Source organism: Pezoporus flaviventris, unplaced genomic scaffold (genome assembly GCF_033815535.1).
Source record: "Pezoporus flaviventris isolate CSIRO_AGI_PZ_B2104156 unplaced genomic scaffold, CSIRO_AGI_Pfla_v1 ptg000007l, whole genome shotgun sequence".
Lineage (NCBI taxonomy): Eukaryota > Metazoa > Chordata > Aves > Psittaciformes > Psittacidae > Pezoporus > Pezoporus flaviventris.
In genome coordinates this window covers 48174043-48194061 of record NW_026892555.1, presented here as the reverse complement: position 1 = coordinate 48194061, position 20019 = coordinate 48174043, and the positions used below count along the sequence as shown (strand labels likewise).

Genomic DNA, 20019 nt, shown 5'->3' with positions numbered 1-20019 from the left:
TTTGTTGTGCTTTTTTAGATGATCAACGGGAGATATTGTAGAGCTTCATGGAGTCTTTAGAAGCACTGAGCTTGCAGGTGAAGAGCTTTCATTACATGATACCCTGTGGGAAGCCACTGTAGCAAGTAGACTGGTTTGTGCTGCTGGTAGTGTATGCTCCTCTTTATCAGCCAGTTTTCTGAAGAGCTGATGGTGGTTTGCCCAGGTACAGTCCAGATACGTTGTGAACCAGTGTTCCAGACTTGCTCCCTCTCTAAGACAGCTAGAATCAGGTCTGATGTAAACCTGATATGTACCTATATCCAGAGTTTGAGAATACATCATTTGATTACAAAATATTATATTTAACAGTGGAACTATTTATTTTGCTACATTTCATAAAGCTTTGGTAACTTTGGGTTTTACTAAATTATATCCTTAATTTTGGAAACGCCTGCATAAATGAATCTTTCAAAAAATTAATGTTGTGGTCATCCCCAGCTCCCCCCCACCAAGTATTTTAATCTTTTTTCCTAGCATGTGACAGAGCTGTAGAAGGTGTTATGAATAGAAGCTGAGCAATGTCACACAATGAGCAATGTACAATCTGTTAAGTGTTGTTTTATTTTGCTGTGTTACAAGTGATTTGGACTGTGAGAAGTCAGAGGCTTAGTCCTGCCAGGAAAACAAAATCCTGAGAGGCTGAGAATTGTTTCTTATTTGCTTACCTTGGGAAAACTGATTAGATGGAGTCTGAAGGACTGAGAGAAGCCACAGAGAGCAAAATGCATTCAGTTCCTGGCCAAGTGCTTATGTCCACTCTGTGAGAGATAAACCTTCAGAGCAGCCTGGCTGTGAATGCTCCATGTAACAGTTGGTCATGGGTCTCCTGTGGGTCTATGTGATCCTGTGGCCTGAAGATGCAGTTGCTTAGTTGTGGTTCCTTCAGACACTCTGAATCTGGGAAGAAAAGCAACAGTTATACCGCAGTTGTCAGGATGGTGTAATGAGTGTAAAACTGAGGGTTTACATTGCATTCTGAGTGCAGTAGCAGGAGAACAAAGAGGTCAGGGTCTGTTAGGATAGCATCCAAGCAGTGTGTGGGAAGGAGTGCATTTTCTTACTGATGCTTCATGGGCTGATCTCCCTCATGGACTCTAGCTTCTCTTTTTCAGGAAGGCTGACTGGAGTGAGTTATCCCCAAAACCACAAGTTTTTTTTTTGTTTTATAGGAAACTTGTTGGCTTACTCTAAAAGATCATTTAGAAGTGAATAGCACTTATGCAGTGTGGATGTTAAAGGTAACAAATTATTGGAATGAATTAGGAGCTCCGTTATTACTTGATAGTGCAGTCACCTTACTGCAATCTTTTGAGAATAGTTTTAAGAAAGAGCTGAGAGGCTTGTTTAAGGATGGCATTTCTGAGGCTTATTGAGATCCCATGTTTTCAATATCGGGTCGCTAATGAAGAACTGCTTAATTCAGTAATAGTATCTGCCTTGCAGTGGATTCTATGACTGAGTGGTTCCACTTGCATTAGCTAGGATTAGATGGATTTTTGAATTTTGTGAAGAAGCTCTGTTTCTCCTCTAAATAACATGTTGCTTCAACAATAGCGAAAGATAAATGGCAGAAGAGGCTTCCCGGCACAAGACTGTAGCAGTTTCTGGTTTTCTGTTTGTCTTTGAGGAACTGTCATAAGAGGACTGCATGTGCTGTTTATAAAGATAAGACAATAAGGGAATTAAGTTTGGTTACTTACCTATTCCAAAATACATATGTACTTAAGAAAAGTGTGTTTCTAAGAGAACACAAGATTGAGCCATTTGTTTATCTCATACTGTGTTGTTAATACCCTTAACACTGCAGTCTTTCGACTTCATGGATTTTAGTATGTTTTTATTCTCTAGTAAATAAGTTTATTTTTCCAACCTTGAATTTGAGGTTTAAGATAATAGATCCCCTTCCTTTGGTATTCATCTTGGTAAGTATGTACAGAAGTGTGTTGAAGCACTAAACACTGCCATGGTATATTACAGTTAGCCACTATCTGTTATGAAAATATTCCACTAATACTTGCTTTACAGATTCAGCATTTATTTTGTTTGTGTCTAAGAGGTCTTAGTCCACTTTTATCTCAGAAATTGAAAATCTTAACTGTTAAAGCCTATGGCAGCAGTTTATAAAGTGATGATTTTAAAGAAATCTAATGTAGTGGAACTTGTCCATTAAATAGAGGATGCTATGAGGATTTTGAGGGAGAGCAATTCTATCATCTATGTTGCAGAATTTTTGTGAATTTTTTTTTAAGGTAATCTTTACTGTTAGACAGCATTCTTCTGGGGGAAAAAAAATCTGATTCATACACTCTGTGTGTTGTATGGTTTGTTTGTATGCTGTAAGTAGAAGGAACTGAACATGAAATTACTATGCTTTGGAACTGTCAGTATAGCTTTTCACCCATGTTCCCTTTTTGAAAAAATACTAACGTTTTAGCTACTACTACTTTGTAGTTCTGAGAATTAATATGGATTTATTGTTGTCTTGTTCTCATTCAGCAAATAAATTATGGATGCGTTAGTCCATCTCTGCATGTTTTATTTCAGTGCAATGCGTGTATTGTTGTCCAAGTTACCACGACCATGGATTGTTGATGAGAAAAAAGATGATGGTTACACTGCATTGCATCTGGCAGCTCTCAATAATCATGTAGAAGTGGCTGAACTTTTGGTGCATCAGGTAGGACTCTTTTTCTCAGGATCACACTTCAGTTAACTATCTGATGTGAAAATAGTTTGCTGCAGTCGCAGTGCAGAAGCAATGGGGCAGGGAAGGACACATGGTCAGCTCTAAAGGTCAAGCTTGCCTTTGAGACCATTACAGTGGCCTAATGGTGCAGAGGACCTGAACAATTTGATACCAGATCAATAGTTTGATTCAACAGATCAACATCTGTACATTGCATAATTAAAAGCATTTAATCACTTCTGCTCTCAAAATCTCCAGATTAGGAATCATATTCAGGGTTGTATTCAGTGCTCTAATGGACTGCCTTGCCTGTAGATGAATTGCTGGGATGATAATGCTCTAATGCTTTGAATATCTTTCAGGGCAATGCTAACCTGGATATCCAGAATGTTAACCAGCAAACTGCTCTGCACCTTGCTGTTGAACGACAGCATACGCAAATTGTTAGGGTAAGTATCTTACTTGCAATAAGCCATATGTTAATGGTACTTGACTTGAACTCATAGTAGCTGTTAAGACATGGGTAGCTCATGAACATTTAAAAAATGATTTAACAACATGTAGCCATTGAATGCTTGTATGATTAATTTTCATCAGTTCAGAAACCTGCCAGCTTGCACAGAAGGTCAGCCAGCAATGTGAAGGACGTTTCAGGAATTCTGAATTTTTGTACGTGTTCATTATGGTTTCCTTTACACGGTTGCCAATTCCAGCATCCCCCTTTGTTGAGTAAGGGAGAATCCTCTGTTACTTATCTGAGTCTTGTGGTCCTGTAATGAGACCTTCAGATAGCATTTTTGATGCCTCTTGCTGTCTGAGTAATTATTCTTACTTACAGCTTTTTCAAATTGCAGGTAAGTGAAACATCTTTTCACAAGTTTAACTACTTTTCAGTCTTCTGAGAGTGTAACTCCCTGTTCTTAGCTTGGTAGAGCAATAAGCAGTAACAGAAGTACCTTACAAGTGAAAGTAATGCTATTTATTTTTTCGCTTGCGCAGTTGCAAAAGTTAATACTCCCAGCTCAGCAAAACTGTGTTACTGGCACAGGAGGCTGGAGTCTGGCACAGCTTACCTGTTCTGGCTTGTGTGCTCTGTCCATAAGGGACCTATGTGACTCAGTGTTTGGGTTGCTAACAGCTCAGTGGGCTGTTAAGGCTCAGAGAGAGTGCTCACTGCTGTAGATGATGTTTCCTATTGAGTGAATCCATCAATCTGGCCTTGGCCCTCTGTATAATTGTTTTGAATTTGTCATTGTGGAGTGATAGTCGTATTAAAAGCTGTCTCTTACGCAGGCCTGCAGAGAACTGTCTTCCCTATGCAAACCTATATCTGCAGTTCTGTTTAGTGATATTTTGCCATAAGGTTTCTCCATCTCTAAGAGCTGATGGGTATGATTCCATTACAGTGAAATATGTGATATGGCCCTCTACCTGGAACTGCTTGCTACCAAAAGAAAGGTTTCCTAGAGTTAGTGTCGCTTGCATCCTGCAAGCTATTTGGCAGCTATATTTGGTGAGCTCTTGTGCCATTCTGAAACCAACATGGTACCTAGGAATATAGTACTAAGGTAGCAAATGAACAGGAAGGTAGGCATGTAGGAAGACTAGTATATGTATTAGACCAACATGCCTATATCAGAGAATGTTTAAGTGAATGACCCTGTAGAGTATCCATATTTCAGTGTTGGATTAACTTTGAGAAGTCCTAAAATAACTCATGCAGCCATGCAAAGATCATGTTGGCTCTGTATTTCAAAATTAATTCCTATTGGATACCTTCCAGGGCTGGGTTGTACCCTCAGGCATCTGTGGAATAGTGGTCAAAGGTAGCAGGGTTCTTTTAAAAGCCCTGCTGCCATGACAAGGGCTGGTGGTTGGCTTTTTTTTCATTTATTTTTTAGTTTATTTTATTTTACTTTTTTTAATGTCTACAGAGGCATTGAATTTCCAAGTAGCCAAGGATTTCCAGGTTCCTCTGAAAGGAGTTCTGTCACAGATTTTCTTCCAGGAGAAACTTTTAAGCAGTAAATAGCTGGTTGCAGACACAAAATAGGAATATAGGGAAGAAAATTTGAACCAGAGTAAGTCCATCTAGAAAGTGTAAGAAGTTGGGGGAAGACTGTTGCAACTATTAGCTGGCTTCCTTGGTTTCACTTGTAGAAGAAAAGGTTAGGACAAATGGTAAACTGCAGTCAGCTGCAGGCAAGTATTTCCTTGAAAAATAAGTTCTGAATTCCTTTTAAGCTTTTTTTCCTTTTAGCCTTTTGTAAAGTCCAAGATTCTTTGGTTCGGAGGGGCTGAAATCCTTGCGAGCACATGGGTTCTGAAGAGGGAGATTCTCCTCCATGTATTCCTGTTTCTAGGCTATGCCTTTTGTCTCTACTGCTAACCTGAATTTTGCATAGTAGCAGAAGCTCAAAACTAAAGTTAAAACCTCAGCTGCTATCTACATGTTTCTGAATAGCAACAGTGAGGGAGTTAGAGTTTTAGGGGCAATTGTTACTTGTCAGCATGTGTGATTTGTTGTGTTTAACAGTGTGTTTAAGAAAGTTCTGGCGCATTGAATTAATGGGAGGGCTGGATGCAGAGAGAATATGAGGCCCGTGCAGCCTTACACTTGCTTTCATGTCGTGTGACCTGGAACACGTGTCTAAAATTAGACTTAAATATGAGTCTTGCAGTTCATTACCTTCCAAAGTGTTCTGAGATAGTATTTAATAATGATGTTAGGTTTTATGTCTTGTGCTGAATAAGGGTAAACCTAAGTACATGCTTAACTGCTTTGCTAATGGGAGGATACTGTAAATTATGTTTAGCGTGGTATAAACATACCTAAAGTGTTGTCCTCTTGTTCTGTTTCTGATATATTGCTGTTCCGTTTCTGATATATTGCTGTAATATATTACATTGTTTGTAGGCTATCTTGTCAGAATTGGAGGTTTTGGACTCTAGGAAGACTCCTCTAAAATAGCAACTCTTGTAGCATTCAGAGCATAGGCAAGCATTTTCTGCTGAAATAAGCTTGATATTTGAAAGAGATGAATGCATCATTTGAGGCTAAGTTCAAAGTATGGAAAATGAATTTAAAAAAACTCAACTGTGAATTGTAGCAAGATGAAAGAATAACCCTTTAGGACCTCCTGGAGCATCCTAAACCCTAGTTTCCTGAAAACAGTTTTAAAAGGAATAAATAGCCTTTTTTTTTTTTATTTTAAACTGTTTTCTCTCTCTTTTCAGCTCTTAGTCCGTGCAGGTGCTAAGCTGGATATTCAGGATAAAGATGGGGATACTCCCCTGCATGAAGCCCTGAGACACCACACCCTGTCACAGCTCCGCCAGCTCCAAGACATGCAAGATGTGGGCAAGGTAGATACTGCTTGGGAGCCATCAAAGAACACAGTAAATAAAATGCATTTATTTATTCCTTCTTTTTTTCTGTAAATTTGTCTCTTTTGTTTGTCTAGTTAGTCTAGTTCTGTACTGTTGAACTGTTTTTTGCCAGCATAAGTTTACGTTGACATTCTGAATTAAACTGCATTGTAGGCAGAAATCATATTGTTATACGTGGCTTTTCACATGTAGTCATTATCTTTGTTAAAGAAAAATAAGGTTATTTAATTCAAAATGTATCTACAAATCTCTCTTCCATAGTGAACAGCCTGCCAAAAAATTAAAAGCAGCTTTTTGGGAAAGAGAAATAAACAGTATTACAGTACAGAATAAAACTAAAATTATTTTCTGGTATTTGATGTCTTGCATGATGTCTTTGTAGCTTTAATTATTCAGCTACTTCTGTAACCTTCTAATCTTTATATATTCATTGTTACGTATCTTTCTGACAGAGTTCATTTCAGGAATTGTGCCGTAATAAGGAAACCGTCAAAGAAACTCCAAGTAATAAAGGTCAAAATGTTTTCTTGAAAGAAATGCTCACGTTCATATGTGTAAACCCCATATGGAAAGATGAAATTTATAGTTTTGCTGAAAGGCAAAGGAGAAATAAAATTCTGAAGTGATTTGGATTGAGAAAACCAAGCAACATCCGTGTCTTTTGTTTTTTTTTCTTTAAATATTAGAGGATCAGATCTGCTGAATCATTAATTATCAGTATTTTAATAAAAAATTAATTTTAATAAAAAATAATTATCATTATTTTTTCTAATTTTAACTGTGGGTGATTTTTTGCATTTTATTTAAAAAAAATAAACCCAACACCTATTAAAAAGCCTTTGTTCAAAACAATAATTCCACTGTACAGTAAATGTTTTCAGACAGGTTACTTCATCTCACTGAAATACACTGGAATAAGCTTTGACAAGAGGTTTAAAATATGGCTGGCATACATAAGAACACACTTGTGTCCTTTTAAGTGAGAGGAGGAAAGTGATTACAACTTAGTTATTTTCATGATCTGAAATGGACTCTGGGAGGTGGTCGAAACACTTTATGTGCATGTATTTAATTGTGAAATGAGTGAACAGAGAATTTATTTTTTTCTGATTCTACATTTCAGAAATAGGTTTTTCTGTTGCCCATCTTATTAGTAAAACCTGCTGACTTGCATTGGTGCCTGTGAAGGCTAGCACCCTCCAGGGGGAGGGTTGCAGCCATACTAGGCACTAAGACATAATGGTTTGTTTTGTGCATTGCTTGTTGGGTGTTTTCATTCTGTGCACCTGAAATATTGTAGACTACCAGGGAAATGTCATGGGATGCAATGTTGCCCTTGTGTTCTTAAAGCGTTCAGCATTCAGAGGCATTTTAGGACTCAAGATTTTCTTGAATAATGTTGATGACTGTTAGAGGTGGAGGAGCCATTCTTGGCATCATGTATATCCACTCCAAATGAAGGAAATGATTTGAGTTCAATTTTCCTCTTGAAGACACAGTAATGGTTTCGTTCAGGGACAGCTTGGAGCCCATAAGGTACAAGTATGGAGGGCAAGAGAACTCTTGTCCCAGCAAATGAGAAGGGACTATAGCAAATTGTTTGGTATACCCATGCCTTAAAAAAAAAAATGGCCACTCTGCCAGCCTTAGGGCAAATAGGCTTTCGCCGAGCCTTGCTCTGACCAGGATTACTGACATGGTTCAAGGTACCTGAACTGAAGCTGGATAAAATTTCTGCTTCATTTCAGCCAGTGCTGTAAATTGAGGTGCAGAAAAATGGTCTGAATTTATAAACAAAAATGTTCTGTGATCTGCAGACAAAAAAAAAAAAAAAACAAACAATTTCTCTCCATAACTTAGTGGTTTTCCTCATATGAAGTCTTACAAGCTTTACTGTTCTTACCTGATCATAAGAGTACATCAAAAGGACTATGAGTATATGAATTCATGAAGTGATCTTCAAGAGTCTCGGAGCACCTCAGTAATAATACTTATAAGAACTTTTAACTGAAAAAAAGCATGTAGACTGAGGTTTTAAAAAAAAGTTGTTTCACTGGGAAACTGTGTGGCCGTATGTTGAGAAGAATAATCTTGCAGTTATCAAGGCAGGGTAAAGACTTTTAATACATTCTTCAGTGCTGCAAGACATGGACCCAAACCAAGCCTTTTTCTTCACAAGTCACCTCTGAGGGATGGGGGAAATAACTAGAGAGGTTTTGGAAACTGTTTTCTTCATAGTTCAGACTTCAAAATATGCAGCCTTTCAGGCTGCAGTGACAGGTGCTACCTGGTATTTAAATTTATTCCTTTATGTTGCTCTGCCTAACGTATGTAGTTATTTAAATACTAAATGGTTGTTAATCAAGCCCGTATTACTGCATTTTTAGGATTAATATTTGATAGCCAGCTTTTAGAAGACCAGCTGCAGAGATAAATTGTACAACCTGAAAGTGGCATAGAAAGATGTACATCAGTCAAGTTGAGCACTGTTGCCAATTAGTGGGAAAGAGGTGCATGCAAAATCCTGCCTCTGTCCTAGTGTTGAAGCCTTTACAATTCTGGAATTCAGCACTTAAAACCCTCTGAATTGGAGCTGTCCCAGCTGTGCCAAAGCTGTTCCTTTGAATATAGTTTCATGTAGTTTGCTGAGAGATTTGTAGTGGTTGCCCAAAGTTTCATATTCTATATAGTCTCCATTACACTTACGCTTTTTATCTGCTTAAGCTGTAACATAAAAGACGTTATGAGCAGGCCTGTTATGCTCCAGAGTAGGTGAATCCTTGCCTTGCTTGGCTATGCTAGTGAGCCTTTTCATTTTTCTGCCTGTCCCTGTGAATGGTGTGTAATAGATACACTGATAAAGAAATGCAGTAGTACTTACAAAAGGGCAAAGGAGCATTACATTATTAGGATGGGAGGACAGGTACATGAATTTAAACCCCTCCAGGCTGAGAATGCAACTCAAACCAAGTCTTTTCTGGGCAGGTGCTTTACTCACTAGATTAAAATTAAGTGCACATTTGTTTCTCTGCCCAACTATGTTTTCAGTCCAAGTGTGGTGATTGTAGCTGAACTCGGCAGTTTCAGTGTACTTAAAAGCGTATTCTTGATATACCCAGTGGGACTTTACAGTGCTCATGTAGAAGAACAACAACTTCACAAGTGAGTATAGGTGTGCAGGAGATTGAATGCTTCAGTACCTGAACTATTCCTTGCTGAATTTTAGTTCCTTAAAGGCAACTTTAGTATAGCGGACTCAGTACTAAGCAACCACATGATTGCTTTGATTTTAGTGCTAGAGACTCCTCCTTGGGCTTACAGATCTATGCATGTATGTGTATATGTGCATGTTAAGTAGTTTTCGTTTAGCCAGACTATTCCTAACTGTTAAGAGTGTCTCTCAAATTGCTTGCATATTTGGTTTCTTACAGTTAATAATGGGACTTGGCACTCAGGGAGCAGAGAAGAAGAGTGCAGCATCTATTGCCTGCTTCCTGGCCGCCAACGGAGCTGACCTCAGCATTCGTAACAAGAAGGGTCAGTCTCCTCTTGATCTCTGCCCTGATCCTAGTCTCTGCAAAGCATTGGCTAAATGTCACAAAGAAAAAGTCAGGTTTGTATATTTGTATATGTAAAATATGCAGTTTCCAATTCTCTGCTTTCCACAGATTAACCGTGATGTATTTAAAATGTTGTGTCTTTTTAGCAATAGTGTTAAAACATACAAGCTTTCTCTTGCCTTTCAGTGAATTCTTTCTTTTCTGTGGTACGTTGAATGCTGTTTGCAAGTACATTAATAGAAACTTACACAAGTCTTTCAGGACTTTCATACATGTTAAGATGGGAGGGAAGAAAATGGGGACAATGTGCAAGTGGAGGCTGGTAGAACTTCAGGCTATCCCAGAAAAGGGCAGGGGGTGGGGTTGGTGGTGGAAATCACTGAAAGAATAAGCACTGCAACAGGGTTGCCCAGGTAGGTTGTGAAACCTCTGTCCATGCAGGTTTTGGAGACTCAAACAGGCAAAGCCCAGTATAACTTTGTGTGAATTAACTGTTGACTCTGCTTTGAGCTGGTGACCTGAGTACCTGTCAATCTGCACAACTGCAATTCTGTAAAAAGAGGAGGGGGATAAGTCTGATGTCTCGGAAGCACTTTTCATTGAAATCATAATTCCTAGAGATGTTATGTTACCAAGTGCATATAGCATGAGAAGTTTCAGCTTGCTGATAGTCCTAGTTGTGTTCCTGGTTGTGAATCTTGTGTGGCTTATGTGATTCTCCTCCTTAATTCCTCTGTGGAAATCAAGACTGACACGCATACCATTTTTGTTGATGCTGCCCTAGTGTTTAAGGTGCTTATTTTCTTCAGGGTCTTTCTGTCTGTCTGTCTTTGCCTTGTCCCTGTGTGGCTGTTATTTCTTGCCACCTTTTATGGGCTTATGAGGGCTGTAGGAATGAGCTGGTTAGGTTCAACAGGCGCTCCCTCTGCTGGATGAGCAGTGGCATAGGACAAAGATCCGAGGTGAGTACACCGTGTGAGTTTGCAGGTTCTACAAGCCTGTCCTTTGCTAAGTTTTGGACGTGTATTCAAGATTAAGGTTTTACACCGTGCAGTTCTGAATCTACAGGGTACGTATCTCAATAGCGTAAATCCTTAGGATGGGAGGGAAGGGTTCTCTACATTCACGAGATGTTATTTTAACTTGTGTGGCCTGTTTTCTGTTCAATGTCTTTATCTGAGTGTGTGACCTTGCACTCTGGCGCCAACTATACATTTGGGAAAATGCAGTTCACGTTGGTTTATGATGATACTGTGATGCTTGAATGCATAGGAATATATAGATACAGCAAATTGATATTTCTTAAAATGAGTTTGACTGCAGGTTTCTTTGTAGTGGCCAGGTTGGTTCCCGAAGTCCATCTATGATCAACAATGATTCTGAAACCTTAGAAGAATGTATGGTGTGTTCAGACATGAAGAGAGATACTCTGTTTGGCCCATGTGGACACATTGCCACATGCTCTCTGTGCTCACCACGGGTGAAAAAATGCCTCATCTGTAAAGAACAAGTTCAGTCTAGGACAAAGGTAAAAAAATTCCAAAGTCTATTGGTTCTCTTCCTGTTTTTAATGGAAAAGTAAAACAAAGGTCAAGGAAAAGTTTAGTATGTTTTAAACGGTATTTCACCTTAACAGGTATCTCACTGGTTGGAGTTAATTTTGCATTATAATCCTGTCATGTTCCAACATTATAGGTTACTCTCTTCTGTTTGCCTGTACTCATGTCCTCCCTGCACAGGTACTCAGAATTGCATTTTGAGGTGCTGAATTAGTTAAAATAACACTGGATGGAGCTTCTTACAGTCCACATGCCTTGCCAAAAAGAATGTAAACGCAAATTACTGTAGGGAGCAGGAGGTAAACTTCTCTCATATGTATGTTCATTGTTCTTTACAGATTGAAGAATGTGTAGTGTGTTCAGACAAAAAGGCAGCGGTGCTTTTCCAGCCTTGTGGTCATATGTGTGCCTGTGAGAGTAAGTAAACTTGATGGAAGTTCTTTTTGAAGTAATCTTGAAACAACTTTTTTAATTCCATTGCTAAAAGTTCATTAGTAATCTGATTTCAGGTCAGATTATTTTCTGGACATCTTCAAGTAGGATGGGAGAGAGTCTCTGAATTTGTGTAGTTTATAGGACCCACTCTACTGATTCACAGTAACCGTCATCATGTTGATCATTGTCATCATCAGATGATCATTTGCCATTTGTAGAAGAATTACAGCCTCCTTTCTAGGTTTATATCAGAAGATACAGGTTTGCTCTTTAAGAAGCCATACCTCTTTGCCCCTGGAGCATTAGGACAGTAAATGAGATCCTTTGTTCTAAAGCAAGAAGCAGGTAGTGATGACATGCTTGGAAATTCTGGTTTCAAATGTGTGTGATTTTACTTAATTTCTGTAATTCTTGTGGAATAGATATCCATTTGGAGCAACAGGAGCCTGCTTGCTTAAAATAGAATAAGATAAACAGAATAGATTTACTTTGATTCCCAAACAAGACATTGTTTATAGGTGTGATTTTTACATAAGATTATGTGAAGATGAACAGAAGTAGTTATTTGTATTATAAGCATTTATTATGGCATTGCTGTATAGTTATTATGAATAAATAAGCTCATGGTAGGAAGGGATAAAAATAAAATAGTGGGATTCAGAGTTGATTTATTTCTCTGTCCTCTCAGACTGTGCAAGCTTGATGAAGAAATGCGTACAGTGTCGGGCAGTGGTTGAGCGAAGAGTGCCTTTCATAATGTGCTGCGGAGGGAAAGGTACAGAAGATACCACTGATGATATTTGTGAGTGACTCCAAAACCCATTCTCTTTCACATTCCCCCACCAGCTTCGTACTCTTTTAAGTGACCTAAATTTTTTCTCTCCTTTTTAAAGAAAAGTTTAATAAAAACAGTATTAAGCCGGTGTGCTGTTTGTTCTGCTTTCTACATTGGTAGCAGCAGATGCAATGGTAACACTAGTCACTACACTAAAAGGATTCCTTGCAGCTGAAACGTATGACACTTGGATGCTTATTAATGAAGGAAAAACTGAAAATAGTCAGTAGTTTTCCAAGTGAGCAAATAAATGTATCTTTTTTACTTCTGGAACTCTCTTAATTGATAAAGGAATAGTAAATATTTTGCATCTAGGTACAAGCAAGTTTCCTGACAGATTGTTCAGTTTTACATCTCCTGCTTTGACTAGGTTTTTAAATTTCCTGTGACATCTCTCAATTTCTATTTATTCTGTATGTGTGGTATGCAGTGTTTGAATTGAGTTTATGTGAATTGGAATATTAGATCATTCTTGTCATACTGTTCCTAGATAAAGATAAGAATAATCTTTTAAATCAGGTTTTTAATACACAGAAATTTAAAATTTGTCATTTGAAATACTTATTTCTCTTGTCTTAGAGTAGCATTGCTTTCCGGATCAGTCAAATATAGGGATATTGACTTGAGCTTGTTTGAATTTTGAACAAACTACTTCTGAGACACTTGTGCAATTCCCCAAAGAGAATTAGCTATGTAGATAAGAAGTCTTTTCAGTGTGAAAGGTTTGGCTTTATTTTTGACATGCAAAGAAATTTATTCCAAGAACTTCCCTGGCAGATAAGAACCCTGAGAATATTAAGGGGCTACAGGCATGTTGAGCATCATTATTGAGGCAATACTTGTCAAAAAATTGTGGCTGTTAAATGCAAAGAAGTTCTCTATGAATTGAGCTGCAGTGATGTCACAGGGAATTTAATTAGATTATCAAATATGTTTGAGTAACATTACTTCAGATAATGGACAAACTGTAGTCAGTACACTGGAAATAGTTATTCCTGTTTCACTGGATTGATGCATAATCACGTATCTTTATTTTGTCTAAATTACAGCAAGTGGAAACATTCCAGTTTTGCAGAAAGACAAAGACAACACCAATGTCAATGCAGATGTACAGAAGCTGCAACAACAGTTACAGGACATCAAGGAACAGGTAAAGGTCCTGGATACAAATTTTATTGACCCCTGAAATAACTGAAAAGGCCAATGCATTTTCTGTTATTTAAACCAGAATAACGTGTTGAAATGCTTCAGTTTTAACTAAATAACCAATAACTTTTGTGTGTGATGTGGCTTGTATGTCTTCTATATACAGGTTAAAAAAAAATAATCGAGAGGCCATGTTTGATAATCCATCTATTAGAGCATTTGTGTTGGTGTGACTAAAGAAGGATGCCTTGCCTGTTTAGGTGACATGAACAGTAATGAAAGCAGAAGTTTTTCAGTATCAGTCTCTATCTGGGTTCAGTGTAGTAGTCCGCTTTATTCTGTGTGCTAGTACATTGCACACATAAAGCTGTTTGTATTATTTGTTCCCTGGAAGATTATGTGACATAAAGGGAAATGTTTCTGAAGCACATCTTAATGTTGCAATCTTGGGTAGTGATACTGAAAATGTGATGTCAGCTTAGTACTGGATTGTCTTACTTAGATCATTTTTGGAAAAAAAGCTACTTGTTTTTTGTGTCATGGTGGGGTAGGAAGGTCTACACACATTAAATCAATATGAAGTAAAAATATTATTTAAAAAATATTAAGCTTTCAGGTTAGTCTCTGGGTTATGCTATAGCAGTGATCTGCTATGCTTAAGATTTATTTATTGTTAAATTTCCTAATATATATGTTGCATATTTCATATTGCATCGCTACTGCCATTGACTGTGTAACCTGTCAAAATCTTTCACAGACTATGTGTCCTGTTTGTCTGGACCGTCTGAAGAATATGATCTTTCTCTGTGGCCATGGAACATGTCAGCTTTGTGGAGACCGAATGAGTGAATGCCCCATATGCCGCAAGGCAATTGAACGAAGAATCCTTTTGTATTGAGTAGCGGAACCAGTGTATTTTATTGGCTTATGAAATTGTAAGGACATTTTGATGGTTTAAATCTGTAAGTTTGAAAGGTAGTAAAGGGTTCTAATGAAAACATTTCTAATACTGTAGCACAGATTCATTACATGGTAATTGTTTAAAGACTGTGAACACACCAAACAAGAGAACAGTATTTGAACTTTACTCTTAAAAACCATCTAAGCCTGAAACTAATTTACAGCAATCTTTTGGGGGTTTTGTTTTGTTTCTTTCTTTCTGTTGCCGCCTTCTTAAATCTTAAAGGAACAATCTTATTTTGGTTTCATTCAGGGTTTGTTTTTTTTTTATGTATGCATCAGGTGCAAGTGATGTAAAGGTTTTTGGGGTTGGTGCTTTTTTTGTTTCTTTTTTGTTTGTTTTTATTGTCAGTTAATATCAAATATAAATATTTAGGGTTTTTTTGTTTAATGCTTTTCTGGAGAACTTTGACATTTTTTGTGACGTTTATGATTCACAATAATTTCTGTCTTGAAATATACAATATTGCAAAATCAATACTAAGTGTATACACAAGAGTAATAAATATAATAGTCCCATAAGATCAGGTCTCAAAATACAATGCTAAGGTAATTCTTACTTTATCTTGCCCTTCATTGCTGAGGATGTGTTGGGAAGGAAACAGTAAAAAGAAAAAAACTAGTTTAGAAACATTATGTTCCCAAAAGTGCACTTTAGTCTGTCAGGTTCAAGCTAATTTAAATAGTCAACTTCTTAATTCTGCTAGCCACATAATTTTGTATGGAATTACTTTTTACTTAACTGAAAAGGAAAATATTTGAGCAACTGGTTAGTTATCTGTTTCAGATGAGTGAATTTGATCAGTTGTAAAGGAACACGTGTACGTATGCAGGGCCATTTAAAAATTGTGGGTTTAAGAATTAGGAAAAGTTAGAGATTTTTGCAAGATTTCCTTGCTTAAATTAGTTTTATTATCTCCAGGCAGACAGTGTCAACAGCAAAAGAGAAGATTTAACTTTGCTTATTCATCTGAGCAGGGTGTTAATACCAGAACGTACCTGTGAACAGTACTGGGTCATACTGCAAATGAAGATGTTGACAGAGCAGTGGATTTTGTGAGCCATGTTTAGGTGAGTTGAAGTTGGCTTAAGGAGTTAGCTGTCACTGATGTGAGAAACAGATGTTCTTGACCCCAAAAATGATACTGTCAGGAGCTGCATACTGTTAACAATTTGATAACAAGTACATCCTTCTGTCTTTTTTGAATGGAAGAATGTATGCCGATTTAATGATCGTGTAGCTAAAAGGAATGTGTTCTTACTCCTAAGTGATTTGGCAGATTTTTGAGTACATAGTTTATGTAGCCCTTTGCTATTGTGCGTTTAGATGTGCTCTTGCAGAACAAGAAGGAAATCCATACTGGAGTCACTTAGGTGCCTTACTTGCAACTAAGATTAATTTCTTATTTAATTCTAATTGTATATGTCAAAAATGTGGAAAAAGGAATAGTTCGGGAAAAGGTCCAAGTAAGGATGAAGGCATAAAACTGTGATCTCTACAGATAAATCAACCTCAGTCTTTTGAAGCTTATGTTGATATGCCTGAATTGTGCAAACATTGGCAAAAGTCTCAGAAGAATGCTGCTAGTAAACTGTAGAGACAGGTGAACTCCTAACCAGTAAGGTTTAAATACTGAATAGAGTTTTCCAGGACACAGCTACAGTGATACATTTTTCCAATGTATGTAGAGTGACTTTTAACATAGCAAAGTGATGGAATATGTAGCCTTTCTATAGCCTTCTTTAAACCCGATCTGGAATTGCAAATGTTCATCATTCACTGGACACAATCTGAACCTGGATTCAATATAGTAGTCTGCTTTATTCTGTATACTAGTAGTCATCTGTTCTCAGATAATCTGTCTATCTGTCATCTTGGCCAAATGAAATAGCCCTCCCTTTTCTTGCTTTTTGGTTCCCTATTCTAAAATACCAAAATTTTGAGGAGCTTTGGAAAGTTTTTTGATATAAGGCTGGTTTTTAGTTCAGCATTTCACTGTCTCCACTTAAGTTCTGAGTGCACCTGAGTCTTCACTGCCATTTTCATTTGGCCAATATGCATGTCACAAAGTCTGACCTTTTTTGTGGCATGTTTGGCAGCTGAGCTTTCTGTAGTAGGCTTTGGTTTCCTGTCAGTCTTCTCCTAAAAATAATTCTTTAATAGGCTGTGCCATTTGACAGTCCATTCCGAGTTTTAGTTTGTAAGCATGAGATCTTTACCTGGGTTTCCTCTGGTTCTGGTAGACATGTTTGGAATATTGTGTCCTATTTATTCTTCAAGGGGACCTCTATAAACTGTTGTCAGCCCAAAGACAGGGTGGATTTCTTCTTGATAACACAGCTCAAAACTGAAACCTCAATCTAGCAGTTGCGATCTTCCTAATTCTTTTTCACTGGAACAAGCCAAAACTACTTGAAAGTATTCCAGTTTAGCATCAATTGAATAATTCAGCTGAGTAAGAATTGATGATGTCCAGCATCCTGGATGGGAGACTGGAGTTGAATGTTGAATACTCCTTGTCTGCAGGAGGCATATATTGTAGCATAGATAGGTAAGTGCTCTGTTTGGCTTGTATTTTTCAACAGAGAAGCTGCAAGTTACTTATAACACTCCTAATACGTGGGTACCATTACAGTCCTGTGGGAGTAGAGACAATAACCAAGGGTATTGCTATAGGAGGAGCTTTAGTCTTCTATACTGTGGTGACACTAGATGTATGTGACTGCATGCAAGTTTGTGATTGGACTCATTCAACAATGTTGTGTGCCAGTTGAAATTCAAGTATGTCAACTTAATGGTACCAAGAGAAACAGCTGAATTAGAAAAACTAGGTGAGCTAACCAAGTGGCTTGAATTACTAATACAGCCATCGTATTAGCAGGTGGAAGAGCTGTGTCTTATATTGGGAAGGCTATACAGTGCTTGCCTTTCAGAACACTTACTGAGGAAAAATATTTGTAAATCTATATAGTTTATGGAAATAGATATTTAGATTCACACACTGTGTTTGGATTCTGATGTAGAAGGTGAACTAGTGTGTTGAGGAAACTATTAAGCTCATTCAATTTAGCCTGGCATCGTCTGTGCAACTTGCACAGAGTGCAGTTTAGTTGTATAACAAGCAGTCACAGGATGAAAAACAGAAGCAGCTCAGCTGCAAGCCAGAGGGGTAATAACAAGTAGGGGAGTTAAGCTATGTCACTGAGCCACTGTATTCAGCAAAAGCTGAAAGTGTAAATCTCATTATTATGTAAAGTCTGCAAGCTTTGTTTATTACTATTATCTCCCAGTACTTACTAGCAGTTTGTTTCTTGAAACCATCAAGAAGGTATATAATAATACATATTTTTCAGGTGTGAGGTATGCTCAGATGTTTGGTTTGGGATTTTTTTAATTTAGTAAACTACGTAAACAGTCACATCACTACACAGTGATTTAAAGTATGAAGGCTACCTTAGAGGCTATCAGTATATGCTAAATAGCTGTAGCTTGTTCACTTCTGTATGACTATATTTGACATTTTTTCCCAAAACCAACTGGCTATCACTTACTATACCCCAAGCTCATATGGCACTTCTCAAAATTTGGGCTATTATTACCTACTTCCCATTTGTTGAAATACTGTGCACTTGCATGTTGGAGTTTGGACAAATCCCAATTTGCTGGAGTAGATACTAAAAATTACTCTGTCAAGAGAATAAACAAGTTTATTTGTAAATATCAAAGTTTGAGGAGGTGTTGTTCTTAACTTGGACTGAGTGAGGATATGGCAGATTTGCACAAGTACTTGTGCCTTGTTAGCGTAGTCTTACAATTGGTATTTTAGCCTCTTACAAAGACATGAAATGGTCTTTTAAAAATAATCTAAGTACTTATTGTATAGATATTTTCTAGAGATGGGAGTTTTCTGTATGCCTAATTATTTTTAGCAGTATTAATTGCAGTTTGTGTAAACACTAAATTGTTTGAAGAAGCTGCTTTGAGCTAGTGATCTAAGCTTCCTCTGCAAATTAAATGTCAGAAACTTCATTTTACTCTTTTGGTAGCAGCTGGTGAAGAGCCTGTCCTGTTCTTTGTGCTGCATGGGTCAAGTTTTCACTTAAAAAAAAAACAACAACACTACAGCCTAACTTTTAGCAGTGCTACCTCCTTTCTGTCGAAGTACTGAATTCTTCTCTAATCGGTCTGTGTCTTTGGGAAGGGATGGCGAAACACATCAGTTTTGGTTTGCTTCATCAGTTTCAATGTCTGAATACAGTGAAGGTTTGTTGTTTTGTTTTTTTTTTTTAGTGACTATAAACTTCGCACGATGGAAGTGTGATTTGCCACAATGTACATTGTATTTCATTCTTGTGTAAGTTTCTGGAATTTGTATTATTGTATTTTTACATATTTCGTAATTTGTGTTGACAAAGAAAAACTGTTAACTGCAGAAGTGTTAGCGTGTGCCATTTTTATAGCTAAGCCTGTGGTAAATATGAAAGTTCTGACTCAGGGCTTTTTAACAGCTTAAAAGTTCAGAATATCCTTCAGCCCATCTTGGAGAACGTCAGAGATTTAATGACTGTACAGTGCCTTGAATAGAACTATTGAATGGGCAGCAGCCATAGAGTCCTTACAGAATGCAAGTATCTTTCGAATGCAGTTAGTTGATAATATAATTGTAATAACTCTGCCATGGATTTATAAACTTGTATATACTTTCTCTAAAGGAAAACTGGCAAGCTTGGGTATTGTTAAGCTTTCTGAAAGTTGTTTGTTGCACCAGTCATGGGAGCCTGAAGGGCATAGTCAGTTTTACAGAAGCAGTATTTGTGGCAGACAGCTGATAAAATATTCTGTATGTGACATTTTTAGGGTGGGGGGGGAGGTCATTGTATACGCAAACATGTAAAAACACCTGCTTTACTCTGGCCCAGTAAGTCTTTGTAAGGGGGAGAGAAATAATTGCAACAAATCTGTATATTTGCATGCCATTTCATAGTTACAAAAGTTTTAAGTCTCATCTCTGAGCTTCTAAGAAATACTTTTTGTCCCAAGCTTTAGTGTCCTTACGAATGCAGACTGTTCATATTAGGGAAGAGGTTTGATTGAACCGCAGGAACATTTTTGCTTGTGTTAAAAACAACTTTGTATTTTCAGTAAATTGTAGATTTTGACTTTACTGTTTATTGGAAAAAATTAAGGTTGTCTGTGTGACTGTAGTGGATTTCTGTATGCAGATAGAATTATGTAATTGCTTTCATGAAAACTGCTTAGCAAGGTCTAAGCTTTTCAAAGAAAATGCTAATGTACTGTATGGTTAATAAAACATTATATGTGATGTATACTGACTTTTTCAAAAGCTTTGATTTAAAAGTGTAATTGGACTGAATTGATACTGGTTTTTGTGTACGCATCATTGG

The 20019-nt window shown here is 37.4% G+C and overlaps 1 protein-coding gene across 3 annotated transcripts in view; it reads left to right on the top strand.

The window, feature by feature from the left end:
* MIB1 (MIB E3 ubiquitin protein ligase 1) overlaps window positions 1-15135 on the top strand; it is a 66182-nt gene extending 51047 nt beyond the window's left edge. Inside the window, exons 13-21 of one of the 3 annotated variants that reach the window (XM_061448670.1) lie at window positions 2587-2719; window positions 3091-3177; window positions 5966-6094; window positions 9550-9731; window positions 11014-11206; window positions 11576-11654; window positions 12361-12474; window positions 13557-13657; window positions 14411-15135. In XM_061448670.1, coding sequence (XP_061304654.1) covers window positions 2587-2719; window positions 3091-3177; window positions 5966-6094; window positions 9550-9731; window positions 11014-11206; window positions 11576-11654; window positions 12361-12474; window positions 13557-13657; window positions 14411-14551 — 1159 coding nt within the window. In that variant the 3' untranslated portion in view covers window positions 14552-15135. Of the gene's footprint in view, window positions 1-2586; window positions 2720-3090; window positions 3178-5965; window positions 6128-9549; window positions 9732-11013; window positions 11207-11575; window positions 11655-12360; window positions 12475-13556; window positions 13658-14410 lie in introns of all 3 variants that reach the window. The other 2 variants (XM_061448669.1, XM_061448668.1) reach the window with 2 other exon arrangements.
* The last annotated feature ends 4884 nt before the right edge of the window (window positions 15136-20019 follow it).